The sequence below is a fragment of the Dermacentor variabilis genome, chromosome 2 (assembly GCF_050947875.1).
Source record: "Dermacentor variabilis isolate Ectoservices chromosome 2, ASM5094787v1, whole genome shotgun sequence".
NCBI lineage: Eukaryota > Metazoa > Arthropoda > Arachnida > Ixodida > Ixodidae > Dermacentor > Dermacentor variabilis.
Genome location: NC_134569.1, coordinates 120,083,565 through 120,103,501, shown reverse-complemented (window position 1 = coordinate 120,103,501; position 19,937 = coordinate 120,083,565). Strand labels below are relative to the sequence as shown.

Genomic DNA, 19,937 nt, shown 5'->3' with positions numbered 1-19,937 from the left:
AGCATTTACTTGTATTACAATTTAAAAAGACTTAAGAAAAGCGTCTTATGATTTTAAAATTTTCAGTTCTTGTGCCGCTACGTGCGGACAATTACTGTTCTAGGCAGCAGCAGCGACAAAGACACCAGTTGTCTACTGCTATAAAGGTGGTAGCCGGTTTGCGATTAGCTGAATTTCCTTCCTGGAGTTATTCGCTCTTTGGATTACGAGTCATCATGTCTCTGGACGAGGTAAGGGAGTAAGATAATTTAGCCAACATTGTTTAAAATCTGATAAAAAAATGTGTTGTAGCTGTTCACTTCGTACACCCGAATGCAGCACCCAGATTAATGTACCTACTGATTTCACTGTCTCTACGATTCTCGTGTATTGAGCACTTTTCACGCATCCATCAATATATAATTTTACTACATATAGTATGTCCATACGCACGTTAGTGTATGAAAATACGTAATTGCATGAGATTTACAAAAAACGAGGGCATTGCTCGACCGCCGAAGCTGTGGAACAGAACAAGGAAAAAGCGCCTTAATTGTGGCAACCTGTGACGTTCTCACATCATTCGTTCATTTCTTGATTCAATTATAGTGTAGTCGCATTGAAGCGTATAGCAGATTCCATGAGACAGGCACGAGCTTTTCTAAACTCGGATGCTTGTGCACGAACGCGATCTCCCGGCCGCATAGGTACTGCCTGCGTAGACGGCGCGAACACTCATGCTAGCGTGCATCTTGCTCAGATAAAATATATTTTATATCGCACCGAAAATTATTCTTTGCCCATTGATTTATTGTCAGTAGCGGCTGACACAGAGAATTAATTACCGAAGTGAATAATTGAAACGCAGTCACCGTTGGTTGTTCATCTCTAAACGTTTTTCATGCGAAAGCGTCGGGGTACGACTGTCCCACGCTCGTATATTTTCTTTGCAAGAGCCGGAAAATAACGAATAATCTCTGCCAACATGCCAACAGTTTTGTGCGAATGTGCTCTGCCGTGATTTTTTTTTTTTTAATAGACGACCGATAGCTACGTCTTTTCGCTTTATTTTCCAATGCTCATCCGTCCCCCTATACTTAGCATATTTTGCGTGCTGCCATTTCTTTTGTCTGTTCGAAACACAACTCCAGGTATAAGAGGTCTAATGCGTGAGCTATGAGCCAATTCCGATTTCTTTTCTCGCTTTAACCCTCCCTCCTTCTAACTCGCAACTTTTTAAGTCGGTACACTTACGTTATCGGAAGGCAATAACTCTTCATCTGATGTGTACAAAAAGAAAAAAAAAGGGGGGGGGGATTCGGGGGGAGAGAGAGAAATAAGATATCGGGAGAGATTGTTTCTTTGCATACTCCACAAGCTTGGCGATCAAAATATGAAGGGTTTTAGTGAAGACTGGCTCCGTGTTCATTGCCTCCCGCCCTCGCAGAGATTCAACAAGGCCGCCGACGACGTCAAGAACCTCAAGGAGCGGCCGTCCGACGAGGAGCTCCTCGAACTTTACGCCCTCTATAAGCAGGGCAGCATTGGCGACTGCAACATCAGTGAGTCCTTATGTCACACGTTCTTTTTTGTTCTCTCTCTTTCCCTTTTTGATCAGCAACGATATGGAGCCTCTGCCCTGATGGATTTTCCTCAGATAGCGCAGTTGCCCTTGCCCTGAATTAAGAAAGAAGATAACGTATCCGAGTGGATTTCTGCGTCCCTTTGTCACTGAAAGCTGTGGCCGTCAAACTTGTCCGGTTTGTTCGTCCGTGATGGCTCAAATCTACCACTGCTTTTAAGCAGATTAGGTTGCTTGCTCGGATAACGAACAAATGGCATTTATATTTTACATGAATTAGGAGTTGCTATGCGTAGAGGTTGCTGTCCCTCGGAAATCCTATATTGTAGCTTTGAAGACGTGGAAGTCGGAAGTTGATGAGGTGACCTCGGGCTTTACGCTGTCTTTATCAGCTTGCAGAGCTCCAGAAGAAAAAAATTGACGCAGGGCTAGAGTTAGGCTGGAAGCTTGTCTAATGAAAAACTTGTTATAAGTTAGTACCGTTCCTGCACCGTTCTGATATCATTTTCTGCGAGTCGTGTTCTCCACAGCTCTGGTACTTGCGGGAGAATAGATTCAATCGCTTCGATACAGGCTGTGGTTCTTTCGCAATAACAGTCCCATTTGTACGTGCACTGCCCATTCATAATAGTCGCTGGCAGGAACAATAAAAAAAAGCACAGATGAGTAATATTTTTCTCATACACTCGTGGCGGGAAGCAAAAGAATGGACTGCCCCGATTGACTTCCTGCGCCTGTCACGGATCTTATTCATTTCAGCCTGCTTCGATGGCAAGAGAGGGGGATGGTTTATTATACTTAACAAACACTGATGTCTCAGAGAATAGCAAAGCGAGCCGTGACTACTTTATAGGTACCTCTGGTATAGTTACACAGCTGCCGCTGGTGAGTTCTCGGGGGCCGTTTATGCTCCGCTGTGCTTCACATCACGGTCGCCTCCTCCAGTTCATCCTCCCCCCCCCCCCTCCATACACAAGGCTCTTAATGCTTCTTTCTTTTTTTTCAAGCTGGACTTTCAGATAGTTCGATTCTTTTTTTGTGTGTGTGCGGGTTCGCGCGTGTGTGCGTTTTTTTCTATTAATTGTTTGCTTTTCGAAAAGCACCTGTACTGACTATGAAGATAAATGAGTGCGAAAGTGAACGCGAGTACCGCCTTGAGGTACGTGAACGAATGAACTGGATTAATCTTCATTGTAAGGAATAAGACAACAAACCCGAAAAATTAACCGCATAATCAACATGGTGCATTGCTACTTCGCACGGCAGTTACTCGGTGCAGCCAGATTCCTTTGGTACAGCATCGTCTACTAATAAATGGAGGTATAGCGTGGGTCACGGCACGCCTGCCCCATTTGTTTTGCGTACGAAGCTTTTCTGACGAGTCCTGACCTTTAAATAATGTGACTTAAATTGAGCAAGAGCAACAAGAGCAAATGGTGAAAGCGTGGTGTACTCTTGAGCGTCTTGAGCCGCGTTGGCTGTAAGAGAATTACAGACAGCTTTCAATAACTAGCCACACAATGCGCGATAAATCCACTTGGTATGTCCTGTGTTCGGATGTATCCGAATCCGCATGTAATTGTTTTTAATCGTAAAAAATTGATATGGTGAACATTGCAAACAATTATCATATTTAATGTGGCGGTATGTTTAGTATACCATTGGAGTATAAGCTCATTCTGTTTTTGGCGGTGGCCATGCCGACATCATTAAAGAAACTGTGAGTTTCGAGAGGCAAAGTAAGGGAGGCAATATAAAGAACAGAATGTTCTCGCACATAGAGCCTGTACATAAAAAAATAAAACACCAGTGCACAGAGATCAGAATAAATATGCATAAACTATCGTGGTGAAGGGTCCACCACACTGCGAGATTACAGAGTATGGCCGCGGTCGCGCAAACTGCGTTGGAACGGAGGATGAGACTATAGACACACTGAGCTTCTTCGATTTGTCGTGCCGCACTGTCGAGGATTTCCCCGAGATGCTGAATACGCAGCGCTCATTGGCCGAAAGCACCGCCTCGGGCCGTCAGGGACGAATAACCGAAGAGGCTCACTGTCGACAAGCGAGAGTTCTTACCGAACAGTCTTGGGCATTGTTAACGCATTATGGAAGGGGCGAAAGTATGGCGTTGCCTTTTCTGATGCCATTCCCTTTTGCGCTTCGTCACCCGCCGTGGTTGCTCAGTGGCTATGGTGTTGGGCCGCTGAGCGCGAGGTCGCGGGATCGAATCCCGGCCACGGCGGCCGCATTTCGGTGGGTGCGAAATGCGAAAACACCCCTGTACTTGGATTTAGGTGCACGTTAAAGAACCCCAGGAGGTCGAAATCTCCGGAGTCTCCCACTACGGCGTGCCTCATAACCAGAAAGTGGTTTTGGCACGTAAAATCCCATAATTTTTTTTTTGCGCTTCGTTGGTGGTCACAGCGGCGCCCTCCCCCCCCCCCCTCCCCGCGTTATCAGCGGGATCAGCCGGCAGTGAACGGTGTGTGATAAGAGCGGCATAGAATCGAGCGGGAGGCATCGCTACAAGATCGCGGCCTATATAGATAGCGACACTCGCGCGGTAGCGGTGCGCGCGTTCATTATATCCGATGTGGCGGTAGATAAACTATATATACCGTGTATATATATCTTATACATTGTCACGTTCACAGCTTAGTTTTCTGTTGTTCAATACTGGCATAATTATCTCTGTACAAGTTCGCCATAACCTGGTTTATTATGTAGGCGAAAAGAAGCAGTCTCGCCAAACTGCGTGTGCGCGATACACCGGAGGTCGCCGACTCGGAACGAGTTCCGAGCTATAGCGCTGTCTGATTGGCCAGCTCTCCTTTCTGCGCGCACGCGATATAGCTAGAGTTTGCGATAGGCCGTGATAAGGCTCGCTTTCGCTCGATGCAGCCAGGCAACTGAGGCTACTAGCATGCTACTAGCTTGATGTTGGACGAAATCGTCCATATAGACGGAATTTGCGAAAGCCAATTGCAGAGATGGCACCTGACAGCGCACGCTATAGAAACAAGTTGCTTCGTACGCCAGTGGCCGACACTCTCGAGCGTGCACCGCGACTGTATACAAGTATATACACCGATGACTGTATACAACGCAGCGTTTTGTGAATTCGAACTACATAGTCCGCAGTGCTTCAAGCGAGATATCAGCCGCGGACACGCATCGTAGCCATAACGGGCTCGGTAACACTCATAACTGCCGACGCCGGTAGGCTGCTGGCCCCGTATTCACGAAAACGTCTAACGCTAGAATTGTTCGTAAGAGAAAATTTAAGCCAATCCTGATGCTGGGCATATTATTAGCGAAACGGGCCAGCCAATGGCAAAGAGCACATACGAACGAAAAGCTTCGTGAATTCGACCCCTGGAAGTGTTTCAGCATAAGATCGACGTCTTGCTCGCGTTGCAACACTGTGATCTCGTAGCGTGCATATTCCAAGACATCAGTTTTGACTGCGCGCAGACGGTCATATTATGGGCGTATACCGCTTCTCAGCTTATAGAGCGCTGACTGGGTAAGCGGAAACGCAGCGGCTAGGCTGGGGGCAAGGTCGTTCCCTCTACGCTGCCTCTTCACGACTATGTCTGCTTCTTTCTAGGCCAGCCCGGCATGTTCGACCCCAAAGGCCGCGCCAAGTGGACCTTCTGGAACAAGAAGAAAGGTCAGTGTTTATGTAACTGCTTTGCTCTTCTACGCGGACGCCGTGCACCGGTCGAGCGGCGCTTGCTTTTTTTACTTGGACTTCTTTCTATTTCGCTTTTCTTTTTCTTTCCATTCGACCTTCCCGGTTATCCCAGTTATGCGTTTCGAAGCTTTCACTGTACTGCATGCAACGCACTGACTATTGTGTCCTTAGCGCTACGCGAACAAGTGCAGAGCAAGGATGTACGGGCGCCTGTCGTTGCGCGTTCTTGCCTATTGAGAGTCAGAAGTCCTAAAGCCAAAATAGCCGAACTTTTTTTTTTATTGCGTTAGCACTTATATGCACACTCTAGGCGCATTTCCTACGTTGTCGTCGCCGTGATGTTCCAAGTGCGATAACACCATGTCTGCACGCCTTATGCTGTCGGTGCGAGGGAAAGCGTCTGAGGGTGAGTCGAGGATGGTTGCTTGATCTCGCGCACGCAAAGGAGCTAGGCGCGGAGGAAGCACGCCGCCGTCCACCGCGCGCAAGGCACCGGGAAAGAGTGGGGGATTGTGTTTCTGTTTGCCTGTGCGCGCGTGGCACCATGTTTGTTAGTTTAGTTAGTAATCGAACGTTCACGAGTTTATACGGCCGATAAAACTACTATCCTTACTTTGTGTAGCTGCCTACTAATTTGCTATCGCGAACGATGCTTTTCCTTTCGGGCGAAACTGCGACTTTCTTTTTGTCTAATTGGTGTATTTGTTAATCGGTGTATTTGTTAATCGGTGTATTTGTTTAACTATTTGTTCTCTTACAACCGCGATGACGACGCGTAAATCGTTTATATCTTTCCGACAACTGCCGTAATGCGGTATTTTGGATAGAAAGTCGCCAAACGACGACTGCGATTGGAACTCTATTTCACATAGAATGCTAAATCATTATTTCGGCGCTCACGTATACCCGTGAGTCTCAGCACAAACAACTTACCGTACGCACGAGCCACCATTAGTTGGAGCACCTGCGTTCTGCAGTCGCTAAACTTTATGACGTCTGTGCAGATGGAGCTGTTTTCTTTGTGCGTGCTCATGTCGTTTGAATGAACTTTAGTTGGAAATTAGCGCTCTTGTCTTTCGTTCCCATTATTTCCGCGCTACAACACCTCGCATCGTAAAATTCCGACTGGCGCAAAGCGTCGTTCTTACGCATACGAGGAAAAAAGATCTCAGGATCTTATCGAGGGGTGCGCTACGGGACTGGGCGGAGGTGGGGAAACTGAGTGAAACTGAGCCCTTGCCTTACCACCTCTTTGCTGAATGCGGTCGACCACGTGCAAGAGGTCCACTTTCCTTTATAGTGAACACCTGGGTTTCCCTCGGAAATAATTCCCGGGGCCGTCTCGTGGATCGATCGCTCCCAGTCGACCTTGTGTGGCTGAGCCACAGAATGGCCGGGCAGAATGTCCTTCGATTCTGGCGAGGTGTCGCTTCAGTCGCTTTGTGTCGCACAAAATATAGACAAGTATCCCAGAAAACGTCTAGTCGATGATATACGGTCCCCCGGCTGCGCCACTGGTTGTACCGAGACTCGCCGATGAAGTGCGCGTGACTCGCGTGCATTCGGTCGGGCCCGGCGACCTGCTACTGTAGCCGCCACGTACTGATTGCGCAAACAATGAGGATGCTGGCCTTTCAACCTTGGCGATGTCAACTGGGGCGCTCTCGCAATCGATGCGGTTTCCCGCGGCGACGCGTCTTTTTCACAGTGGTGTGTGCGGGTGGCATTTTTAGCTCAAGTTTGCTATTCGTCGCTATGATTTGGGGGAGTGTGCCATGAATGTTTGTAAGCTTCGTCATCATCTTTCTTTTTTCTTTCTTGCCATATTTTCTTGTTCTTCTGCAGTTACGTAGCCACGATTATATTTCCAGAACGTTTTATTTATATTAAAGCGAAGCTTTCTTTGCGTCTTCCTTCGACTTTCCCACTGCTGCTGCTGTGGGCTGCTGTGGCGCACACCGCCTCGGGGGGTGGTTCAGAGCGTGTATATAGATGACAAGCGCGAGTAAGAGAGGGAAAGCGACGGGAGAAACTCGTTTTCACCCCATAGCATCTAATGTGCGCAATGCCCTCTGGAGCTCCCTGGCCGTCGCCACATTAGCCGCTTGACAGTTGCAATTATCCGTGACTCCTCTCAGAAGCATTGCAGAAACTGCAGGCTTCCCTTTCTATAACGTGCGAGGCCAGAGAGGACGCGGATAGAACTGTAGAGAGGAGAAGGAGCAGAGGGAGAAGAAGAGGCAGTTCCCATATAGGAGATGGGGGGGGGGGGGGGGTGACGTGCGAAGGCAGGAAAATCCCACTACTATACGACAGCGGTTGTGGGGAAACAGGATAAGTTTAAGTTCAAGGTACGGTACAGTACGTTGCTGCTATTTCTGAAAAATAAACGCCATGCAAATATGTCAAGCGGGCAACTTACGCACGGCGTGCAGAAGCAGAGCTGCATTAATTAAAGCGCACCGCAGGGTCCAGAAGACACTACGGGAGCGGTCGACCGTCAAATCAACACTTCTGTGCCCAGCGCGGTAGCTCTGCGGCTATGGCATTGCTGGAGGTTGCGGATTTGATCCGGCAGCCGCATTTCGACGGAGGCGAAATAGAAAACGCACGTGCACTTAGATTTTGGGATACGTTAAAGAACATCATGGTGTCAAAATTAATCCGGAGTCCGCCACTACGGCTTGCCACATAATTTAAGTGTGGTTGTGCCACGTACCGCCCCATAATCCAATTCCAGTTTAATGCTTCTGCCACAATGTGATGTGCCATGTGAGGAAATGACAACGCTTAACCCTCTCAGAGGTTATAAAGTATGGCGCACAGCAACGCCTCAAGCAAACACCTATCCCTCTGCGTTCTGTGTACTACGCAGACAAACAGCAGTGGTTCACGCAAGGTAACGTTCAACCTAAACGTTGAAGAAATTAAGCGTCAGCCGGTCAACATCACCGCTAATTATCGTCAATCAAAGCATCCAGCACGGAAAGCTTCGCTTACACCGATTCCCACAGTGCGTGGGATCTGCATACTTTTTTTTCCGAGTACTGATTGGGGAGGGAAAAGAGCGGGGGTGAGGAGGGGGATGAGACTTGGGTCCGCAACATCCCCGCATCCTTCCGCTAATTAAGCCACTCTGCCCGCCGAGTTTCCATGATTTGAAATAGCTGGTCCGGGCATGCATAACAGAAGCACTCTCCATGTTGCCGAAACGGGAGGAAAGCCTTCCAGTCTCGGTTAGGCCGTGGTTTATCCTGCATGAATGATTTCCTTATTCCGAATTTTGTTTTAATTCGCCGCTCCGAGGCCCATTTTCGTCGCGAAGCTTTTAGTTTTGCGCAGTAGACATTCTGCACTCTCCTGGCTACGATACACGTATCGCTTGGGCGCTTAAATTTTACGTTCAACTTTTTAATCCTCTGAAGGTGTGCCTTTTGCATCCCTGCACTCCGGTGCGCTTTTGGGACGAAAAACAAAAGTAATAAAAGCGTCGAGAACAAACAATTTAGAACCGCTGCTGGAGCCTGTCATGATAAAATTTGGAGAGAAAAAAAAGCTCTTCTGGGCGTTCATTTATTTAGTATTCCTGTAACAAAAGAAATATTACTATTCCTGTCGCGTGTCATTCGCATCTATGTCATTCAGTTATAGGGAAACTCATCGGCATCCGCTTGTGAACGACTCTGTATTCTCCACCGAAAAACAGCGGGCAGTAAAAAAAGAAAGAAAGACAGCATAAAATGGTTACAAAATGACATAACGAAAGCATTCCCTCCCAGCATTACACGAAGTATCTATCTATGGTAGAGAAAGAAACAGTGCTGCTGGCTTTCATGATTAGTACCTGCTTTTGCTTACAGCAAAGTGACAGGACTAATTTCAGCACGGCCTCCGTACTCTGCCATGTCGGCCTTATAAGTTGCTGTTTGTATAATTGGAATCGTACTCGAGACTCGTATAAACCAATTAGTGAGAGCTGTTCCTTGATTATTACTGTAATGTACATCATCATTTCTTAATTACAAGAATGTTTGTACAGTATTCATAATGGAAAATAAAATCCGGACATTTTAGTCGCACACTGCAGTCATTGGGTGTCTTTTCTTGGTGCATCGTTGTCACTCTCGTGTGCGGGTGCTTTCATTTTTCCCTTTTGCCCTGTAGTATACTGCGCAGAGCATGATGACATTTGATATTCTCTGTGTCATTGCGCGCGAGAGAGAAAGAAAGAAAGAAGTTTTTGAAGTGACAGGTTTATTAAAGGTGATCAAGTGTGGGCGAAGTAGGAAGCGTCAGGTCGGAGCCAACGTTTCGGCAGAGCGACTCTTCTTCATCAGGGCAAAAACGATTTGCTAGAGACGGTCACGCGGGTCAAGCATCCATCGCGGCCCAAACCGCGTGGAAGCCTGCGCGCGTAAACGTTGCGCGCGCTTTTATCGCGGAGCTGTGCGGCGTGGGCAATCGCCAAATGCGCGCTCGCGTTTACCTTTAAAAGCGCGCGATTCTCGTCAGAGCAGCCGCTGCCCGCACACGCTACACGTGAAAGGGCGAGGCGCGGTATACGCGTGTACGGCTTTCCGATTGTTTTCTTTCGGCCGCGCGCACGATGGGCGTGAATCTGAGCTTTCTTTCTTTCTTTCTTTCTTTCTTTCTTTCTTTCTTTCTTTCTTTCTTTCTTTTCCCCTCTGTTTAGCAGTCCCGGCGTTCCTGCAGGCAAACGGCGTGGAGCGACCGTATACGCGTCGTCGCTTGTTTCTTTCCTCCGACCCGAATAGCTGGGCCATTGACCTCCTTCTCTTTGGTGGCCACGCACGCCCGAACACCCGCCCCACCGCTCCCGACTGTCCAGGCAACGATTCCTTCCGTTAGGCAGCTGCCTCTCGGCTTTCATGTCGCCGCCAGAAATACCTCCTTGTAGATGACCGTTATTTGAACCCTCCCCTGCGTCCACTCCTGCGTGGACCGTTTCCGAGGGGATTGCAGTGGCGGCTGTACCGCCAGCGGCCATCTCAACTTCTTCCCGCGAGGTCACTCCAGCGCTTTCGCCTTCGGATGGGCTGCAGTTCCTCAGGAAAAGAGGTCGCGTTGCGTTACCCAAAAAGCGGATGCAACTCCCCGGGGCTATATATATATATATATATATATATATATATATATATATATATATATATATATATATATATATATATATATATATATATATATATATATATAAGAGAGAGAGAGAGAGGAAGAACTGGATATTTGCTTTTTAGTACGGCGTGAACGTAGCCGCATCTTGTTTGTACTGTTTGAGAGCACAGATCTTTTGACAGAGTGTGTTCTTTCCTTATCGGCAATTCGTTGAGTAACACTCAACGGGAAGTTCCGTGTTCGGGACTCAGTGCAAGAAAACGTGCTATAGAAGGAAAATTGGCGCCTCTGTATATGTTAAGCAATCTGAAGGACGTGCATGCATGCGGGGTACCGCCTGTATATAACGCCGTATATGCCGCTTGCTGGCCATGTTGCTTGTACAGAGCACGTGTGAGCGTTGAATCGGAGCGTGTGGCAACCGAAGTTCTCGCACTTTGCGTAAATGCTTCCACGGCGTCTCTTAAGTTGTGTGGCATTAAGAGGAAGCTTTAGCTCGAGTGCTCCTATCTAAATACATGTAAAAGGAGAATTCGTTTTTCTCGGCAACCACTGCACCGAATTTGACGAGGTTTGTTGCATTTAAAAGAAAAACTTAAAATCTAGTGACTGTTGGTTTCGAATTTTTGAGTTAGGTCGTCAATCTTTTATTAAAAATTGGCAAAAATCAAAAATTTTCAAAAAACGAAACTATCAAGTTTACAACTCTGTAACTCAACCACCAAAAATTATAATACGATTCTGTGAATTGCATGTAAAAGTACATCCATAGCGGACAAAATTGATATGTTACACATGAATATAAAAAAATTTAATCATAGGGAAATACAACTTTTGTAAAACCGTTGTAACCAACGTAACAAATTCATGTAAGATGTAAAATGACATATTGAATTTGTCCGCTTTGAATGATCTAATGGATGCCGTTTACAGAACCGCGATATCAGTTCTTGATGCATAGCTATCAATTTGTAAACTTCGTGCCTCTATTTCTTTCAAACGGTCAAATATTTGAAAATAGTTTTAGGAAAATTCAATCCCTAATTCGAAATTCCGCTTCCAGCAGTCACTAGAATTTAACTTTCTCTTTCAAATGCAACAAATTTCATCAAAATCGGTCCAGGGGTTATCTCATAAAAACGTTTTTGCGTTTTACATGTATTTGAATAGGCCGCGTCGGAGTTGGGCCCGAGCTAAAGCTTCCTCTTAAAAAAAAAATCGCTTTTCCTAGTGACAGTGTCGTGTTTAGTGTCGTCTGTAGCATACGACGGCGCTCAACCGTTTCTGCTCGTGGCTGCTCCAGAAGTCCGTTATGCTAGCTCAACGGCAATGTTTTAAAAGATACACTAAAGAGAAAGTTTAACTCAGTTTGTAATGATAAAGCATTGCATTGAAATCTTTATTTTTGTATATTTCACGCTAATAGATGGGTTATTAGAAGAGCAAATGAAAGTCAGAGTTGCATTTTTTTTTTTTACGTAATGTAATCTTCATTTCCAGTGTACAAGGGTTCCTCCAGTTGGAAGTTAGTGCTCTTTCTCCTCTGTATTTTTCCCAAAGCCATTCGTGCGCTCCGCGAAACACCGCTATGAATGTTAATTTTGCCCACGTCATGCACGATGATCGGGGCCCGAGGTAAAAGCTGTCGTAATGACAGCTCGACAATGTAACGGACGGCGCGTGGCGGAAAACAGACGTAGCAGCCACTTATCGAAGTAGCAAAAATTACATTCACTTCAGCTATGCTTAAAACATCCAAAAGAAAAGAAAAAAAAGTAAACGGGCAAAGAAATAACGAAATAAAACCGAAATGCTGATGTTACAGTAATAAACGTTCGAAAAAGATAGAGAAGGAAAATTCGTGCTGAAGCTCCAGCGCCGGTGCGTCAGTGGGGCGTCACGGATTTTGACATGTGTGTGTGTGTGTGTGTGTGTGTGTGTGTGTGTGTGTGTGTGTGTGTGTGTGTGTGTGTGTGTGTGTGTGTGTGTGTGTGTGTGTGTGTGTGACGCCTTCAGAGTCTGTGACATCAAGGCAAGCTTTTCTGGTATTGTGCATATATATATATATATATATATATATATATATATATATATATATATATATATATATATATATATATATATATATATATATATATATATATATATATATATATATCCAGTGCAGCATGATTGTACACTATATCAATATGTCATTACACTTGTGACCAAGTTTTGTAATGCGGGTATTTGCATAACCTAAATGATCTGCTATCTGCGGCATAACTTCAGCCGGTTTAAGGTGAAGCCATCGCGCTGGCTGTAGCGACACTTTCTGTATAGTCGTGTACCTCAAGGCACGAAGCGCCGAGGCGGAGTGAGTCACTCGGTCGATGTAGCCGACAGAGCCGCCCGCGCGTTCACAAAGGTAACGCAAAAGCACGTTGCAATTACGTCACCTTACCTCTTTAAACGGGCTTGACCCAGAATAGTGTCTGGATTCCCCCCCCCCCCCCATCCACTTACTCGCCTGACTAACTAGGCAACAATCGTAACAAGAAAAAATGGAACTAGATTTTCCCGCTAAACCGACTTCCTTGTAGACTACTATACTGCGTGTCCTGTTTGTTCTTGCGGAACCGCTTCTGGCAAAAAAAAAAAAAAAAATCTGCTCTCTTGCGTGCATATATCTGTTCGCTGAACGTTCTTTTAGCTCAAGGTCGTCTTACATCACTAAGATAACGTGTCTACCATTGTTTCCTTCTTTTTTTCTGGCATACTGACTTGGACTTGATTCAAGTGGCCTAGTTTACTGCGACAGTACGAGTCGTGTTTCCTCGCTTCTCAAAAAAACAAAAAAAAAAGTTACAAAGCTACGTAGCTGTAATGGCGTTTCACAGTTTAAAACGTTAGCACGGTAGGGAGGAGTGATAGTTTAGGTGTTAATGCCAGTTTTCTTTCTCTTTACGTGCTAGTTTCTATTTAAGATCTTCTCTATTCACTCGGTAAAGAATGCATTGATTGATCAATTAGTTGATTCGTTGATCGATCTAAATCTGGGGCGCTAACACATTGCTCGCAAGCGCCATGTACCTAACAGATAGTGTGCCTGTTAAATTTATTATAATGCGCTATTGTACGTGCACAGTAACCGCGCGCATGTGACGGGGGCATTTCGGGGGAATAATGGCACGCGAACGGCGTTGCAGCTGTTGCGCGTCTACCGCTGTTAATTGCGCTATTCGGCAACGAACGGCCGGTCCTCATTGAATTCATCATCACGCTGCAGCTGTTGCACTTGGTCATATTCGAATGCACTCGATGCCAAGAGTATGCAGAGCGGCAAACAGTAAAACGCGAAAGTTTGTCCATGCTGTCTGTCTTGTGCATCTATCTACTAAGTAAAATGCGAAAGTTTGTCCATGTATATCAACAGACTGAAATGAAATAAAGGCAGCACGAAAGAGAACAAAAATGAAACTGACATGCTGTTATCTCTGACGTCGATTTGCCGTTATGATCTGACGTTATTAGGTGTTTATAGGAACACCGATTCCGCAGAACTCCGTCTGTCCGCGCCATCTTCACTATCCCGCACAGAAGAAAACTGCACGGCCGTCTGTCACTTCGTCCCAGTGTTTACTCCTCCTCGCCTCCATTACAGGCGTATCTCGGTAATTTTCCGCGACTAGCGTTTCGCGCGAAAAAAAAGTAACTTCGCCTCGGGCTCGATGACGTTCACTCTGTTAAAAGAGACGGGGTGGGTGATTTCCAATACAACCGGTCTCGCTGGTATAATAAAGACTTCTCGTGCGGCCTTTTCAGCGATGGCGCCGGTGAAAATACCTACGTACACGCTGTGCGTTTCCTCGTCGGGAATCCCGCGTCATGAATGCCGCTTCTCTTACGTTACATCGTCGCCGTCTTCGGTTTATTGCGTGCGGCCTTTCCTCTCCTGTCTGCCCGCCTATTTTATATTTATTTTTCGCTGGCGGTGTTCTGTCCGGCCGGTCACCGTCCAATGTTCAGTTGTAGTCGCACGTATGTGATCTGTACGCACGTATGTGATCTGTACGCACGTATGTGATCTGTACGCACGTGTTAACCATATACCGTATCTTCTCGAACCTAGGCTGGCTTCGACCGACTGCAAACCGCTAACGGAAAGTCAGAAGCCTTAAAATTTAGAGAAGGAAGTTCCCCCAATGCGAGCCGCCCCGAAAGAAAAAAAGAAGGGGGGAGTGGGCCATTACACTCGATGTTAAGATTAAGAAAAGACAGCGCGGAGTGTAAGATGAAAGCTTCCAGGATAACTGTGTGATTGAAAAGCTGATTCAGTGCTATACGGGACTCCGGACAACGGGAGTTCGGCTTTTTTCGCGTTTCGTGAGAAATTTCTCTTCCGAAGCGGTTGTGAGAAGCGCGTAAAATGTATATGCCGTGAGTCCTTCTGTTGCTCTTCGAACTAGCCGTGTCGTTCTTTCCTGCCTTCAACTTTCGACATTTGAGCGGACAAAAAAGAAAGCAAGAACAGCTTGGGAGTCGCTCTGTTAATGCAATCGTACGCAGCTTCTCCGGAGCTGCTACTGGGCTAACTGCGGTTGCTCCGCACGACGTCACTGATGGGGTTGCTTTCTATTGAATTTGTTTGTTTTTGTCAAAAAGTAATGCCTGCCAGATAATTAGTGGCAAACACTTTATTACGTCTATATATATATATATCACTGCAAGCAGGCAGATGCCATTAGCGTAAAACCAGGTGACATGTATCTCTTTGTTTTTAACTGTCGTTTTAGACGGCGAGTCCGGGCCGCGCTAATTGGCTGCTAGCCATGTGTGGCTATAGCCGGCCGCATTTGCCTCGCCGAGCTCTGTGATCTCCGAAATCTGTTGCGGAAGTTGCCCGTCCACGAAACGTCTGGTCAACGCGCGTGCTTATCGTCGCCGTCCTGCATATGCAGCAGCAGCAGCCCTTGTAATGCCACGCAGAACGTTGCCAAAAACGAAATGGCGTACTCTTATGAGCAAAAGTGTGAGGAGCAGGGGGTTTCCGCGGTCAAGCCGATTTTTCTTTCACCACATATGAGTACAACTTCAAAATTGAGGACTGCATGTTCAAACTTCTCACTGCAAACTTTTTGATGCCTTAGTCAATTTCCGTTCGTGCACCTGATTTATGAATAAATCCAGTATATATATATATATATATATATATATATATATATATATATATATATATATATATATATATATATATATATATATATATATATATATATATATATATATATAGTGAGCTTGTCGTCCGTATACTTTTGCTCACGGATGTACATACTGCTGATGCGTGTACGTCCTCTCATGCAGACAAAGAGTATGATCCACCATACACTGTCCATCGTTGACATTTGTAACTTAATTAAGAAGAAAAGCTGATTGAGAATAACAAACTATAGTCGGATGCAACTTTAGAAAAAAGGGGACGTTTACTCCTCCGAGGCGGAGGCACACGAGCACCCACTACTGGATGCGCACTCTGGACTAACGTCATCAGCCGGACGGCCGGTGAGCGCGCCGACGGAGAAGATGGCCGCCCGCGCTTCGAACTGGGCGAGGTCGCGTCAGCTGTGTGCTTCAGCCCCTCGTCAGAGTGAATTCCAGAACTGTTTGTGATGGTCTTTCACGCCGGAAATATTACTACGAGCTTACAATGCCTCATTTGTGCCACGTGCGTTTATTCTGAGCCGTGATCCGGAGAAGGAACATTGCAGCGAGCATCGCTGGCGCTGCGCTACGCTTTGCCTGAAAACAGGATTCCGCGGCGACCGCTACGAGCACACATCCTGCGTGTTTGTTCCATGTTGTTTTATTTCGCTCCCGACTGACGTTAGGACGAGAAAAGTCTTCCAAAGACTGGTGCCTTCTGTTAGCGGCGGGTGTGTTCGTGTACTGTGTCGCTGCGTTTGTCGTCGGACGGGGTGAAGTGATGGAGCAAAACCATTTCAGGAGAAATCAGAAAAGTGTACGCGCATGAAACAAACCTACGAGTGTCTCAACATAAAATATTTGCAGATGAAGCCTTCAACGCAAAGATTTGTCGCCGTCAACTTAGCGTGAACGATCATTGTCAGCATTGAGATATAGCCGAGCGTCTAGCGACGGTACGTGTTCGAGCGTTGTGTAGCACCGTCGATTGATTGCTGTCACATTGCTGTCACTGCACGCGCAAGCTGTAGAATGCGTGCTGTGAAATTGTGAAAACACAAAACCAAAAAAAATACAAATTTTCTGCTATTTAAAACCAAGAGTATTTATTTAAAACGATGAATGAAGGATTTTTGTACCTTCCTGCCTCAACCGTATTCTCGCCCCAGGTTTGTAATGGTTGCGATGAATTCATTGTTTTATATAAATACTTTTTCAATAGCAGCTGATTCATTTTAAGCTTAGAAAACGAGTAGTAGATACGCCGTGTACATGTAAACAAGCGCAAAAGCCATGCAGAGCTGCTCTTTCTACTTTTGTCACTTGCAATGAAGCTAAAGAGCAGACGACGGGCAGCGTTGTAAAAGGCACGGGGTTATATTTTGTCGCTATCCGGCATGTTCTGTAGCACATGAGAGCTCTACTAAACCAGCCCTCAAAATACTAAAGTCTTTATTTATACCGAGAATTACGCGTTTCAGGACCACGATTTTTCGAGCGGGACTATTTTAGTCACGGAGGCAATCGGCTGTCGCGCTTCGGTCATCTGGGCGGGGCTTCCCCTTTTTTCTGAAGTTGTATCCGACTCTAGGTGATTTTATTCCTCGCATTAGTGAACTAAGGAATCTGAGAAGTAGAATAGTTCGCCCTTGTCTACTATGTGCTTACGTTGCTGCAACGGAATTAGGCAAATGGCCTTATAGCGCAATATGTAGGATTGAAATTGTGATTTATTTGGGGAACGTATGAAAAGGTCTAGTAAATAAAATTAAAGAAAGAAATAACATCAATGAAACTGCGTCGGAGTATAAGTAGTGGCTCACGGTTTGGTGGCAAACGAGATATACAGTGCTATGTAGGCTTACTTTATATTATCGCCGCAAACATTTATTCGGCGAAACTTTCATTTGTTTCTTCGCTAATTTGCTTATTTGTCCTTAACGACACCTGCTGGTGTAGTGATATTGCATAAATAGAGGGCGTCACATGCACATAGTTGCTAAAGCTAATAGAGGAATGATGCGAGGAAATGACGAAGTCTGTTTGAGGCCATGAAAAAGGATAAGCGCCAAGTTTGAAGCTATATGTCTGCGCTTACTTCTTCCTAGTACACGTGGAACTGGGCCTTGTGAATCAATAAACGTGGCTTCTTGTGTCTGCTCAGCATATGCCATAGTATACTCAATATAATGTGGCGTCAATTGGAGTGAAAGCTACGGTTGACGTCGTCCATGCAGTCGGGAACGTAATGTTATGAAGGCGCGTCTCTTGCTGCGATGCCCATGCCCATCGGCGTCAGAGCGTCGTCTCTCATATTCCATGGCACCAGTGCAGGCCTCGTAGCCTCCACTCACTCCAGCGCTAAATTAATGTGGAACAGCTTACGCTTACAGAGAGTAGTATTATGGTTTCATATTAAAAGTATGCAGAGCAAAAGCACGAACACTAACAGGAAAAACACTGATTAGGATTACGATCTGGTTTAATCAATCAGTACCATTAAAAGGTTTGTGAGCCAGCGTTGTGCCTCGTCTTCTCTTACATTATGTGCCCTTTCGTGTTCTGCTCTCACTATATACCTTGGGATAATGTTATCGATCATGTCGCAGTAGCATGGCATCCGAAATCGGGCGGCGCGCGCTGGAGGTTACCGCAGTACTAACAATAACCGTAACCGCCGTTGTTGCATCAATATCCTAGTAGTAAGTAAGGGTCCTAATTTGGAACCCTTGTATGTATTAGCTGTGTTTGATGGATTGGGCTTCAAACGTGCAATAAACTAAAAACTTACGCTCGTACCGTAGCCCCGTTCTCAATTGACTCTGTGCACACTTTTTGGCGCTATGTGCAGGCACCAGCCAAGACGAAGCCAAGGAAGCTTACGTCACCTACGCCGGCAAGCTCATAGAAAAGTACAAGAAGTGATTGCGAGGTCGACGTTCCTGCGGCCTGGGCGGGCTCACACCGCTCTACCTGACGCGCCTTCGACGTGATCTGTGTTCTTCGTATCAGCCCAGTCACCTCGCTCTCTTTCTTTTTTTTCTTGGCGGCGTGCCATCATGGTCGCCACGGTCGCCGGACAAATTTAGTTTCGTAACTGGTACATTTGTGATATGAGCTATTCCCTTTCTTTTTTTTTTTTTTCCACGCACCACTTCTCGCAGAAGCAATAACGCTGTACATTCACCTAAATTAATCCGATCTCTTGGGATGTTGCCATTGGGTGCGGCACGAGTATCAGTGGAACACTTTTCTGACGTACCATTGAGGTGTTTTGTACATACGGAGTATCAATAAAAGTGGTCTTTCTTGCTTTATAATTTTGACGGAAGTCGAGTCATTTTCTTTCTCTTTCGATCTGTGCACGAGATCTACAAGTGGTTCGAGTTTGTCGACCTTCTAGCACGTGCTGTCTTTGGAGCGAAATAGGCGTAAGAGCTATAAGAGATGAACGGATCACCGGAAGGATTTCAGGGAATATGTCCTAATAGTAGGTGTCAACACCTGCTGAATGTATATCTGCTTGCCACTTATAAAAATGACGATCGGCATGTCAGCTCTGCATTATACTCTTGACAGACATGCTCCAAAAGCTGATCTGGTGTTGCGCGTGTACTCACACGTGTTTCCACTGCGGCCGCATTTCGATTGGAACGAAATGCGAAAACACCCGTGTACTTAGATTTAGGTGCACGCTAAAGAAGCCCAGGTGGTCCAAATTTCCGGAGTCCCCCATTACGGCTTGCCTCATAATAAGATCATAATTCTGGCACACAAAACCCTATAATTTAATTTATTTATTTTCATTCGTATTTCACTTTTCTCTTTGTCCTACCGAACCATGGACGTCCGATGAATGAACGAATTCTGGGGTTTCTTTACGCGCCAAAGCCACGATTCGATTATGAGGCGCGCCTTGGTGGGAGTCTCCGGATTAATTTTGACCACCAGGAGACCTTTAACCTGCCCTCAATCCAAAGGACACGGGCGTTCTTGCATTTCACCCCAATCGAGATGCGGCCGCCACGGCCTGGATTTGCTACCGCGACCTCGTGCTTTGCAGCGCAACACCATCTATAGCCTCTAAGCCACCGTGGCGGGTCGTGGACGTACGTTGTAATATAAAGAATTTATAACGAAAATGCCAGTCTGTTGCAAATGATTTTGGGCCGAAATTACGCGTTTCTGTCCAGTTACTTGAAACAGCCGCTATAGTGCTAAATTGCATTGGTTGTTGGAACTATACTGCATTCGTAATAATGTTAAGCAGTAACGAAGGTCTCCAATAAAAAGGAAAAAAAGATAAGAGAGCTTCTCAATTCTAAGAGGTGGAGCTAGAGTGGGCGTAGTTGGTCGTTAC

The 19,937-nt window shown here is 46.0% G+C and overlaps 1 protein-coding gene across 1 annotated transcript; it reads left to right on the top strand.

Moving 5' to 3' along the window:
- The first annotated feature begins 109 nt into the window (after window positions 1-109).
- On the top strand, window positions 110-18,897 carry LOC142572629 (acyl-CoA-binding protein homolog). Its single transcript, XM_075681874.1, has 4 exons — window positions 110-230; window positions 1,427-1,541; window positions 5,177-5,239; window positions 18,429-18,897. Exons 1-4 carry the CDS (start codon window positions 216-218, stop codon window positions 18,500-18,502), a joined length of 267 nt encoding a protein of 88 aa, XP_075537989.1. The 5' UTR covers window positions 110-215; the 3' UTR covers window positions 18,503-18,897.
- The last annotated feature ends 1,040 nt before the right edge of the window (window positions 18,898-19,937 follow it).

Coding starts and splice junctions, on each gene's coding strand:
- LOC142572629 (XM_075681874.1), top strand. Junction 1,542..5,176: donor CATTGGCGACTGCAACATCA/GTGAGTCCTTAT, acceptor GCTTCTTTCTAG/GCCAGCCCGGCATGTTCGAC. Junction 5,240..18,428: donor CTTCTGGAACAAGAAGAAAG/GTCAGTGTTTAT, acceptor CGCTATGTGCAG/GCACCAGCCAAGACGAAGCC.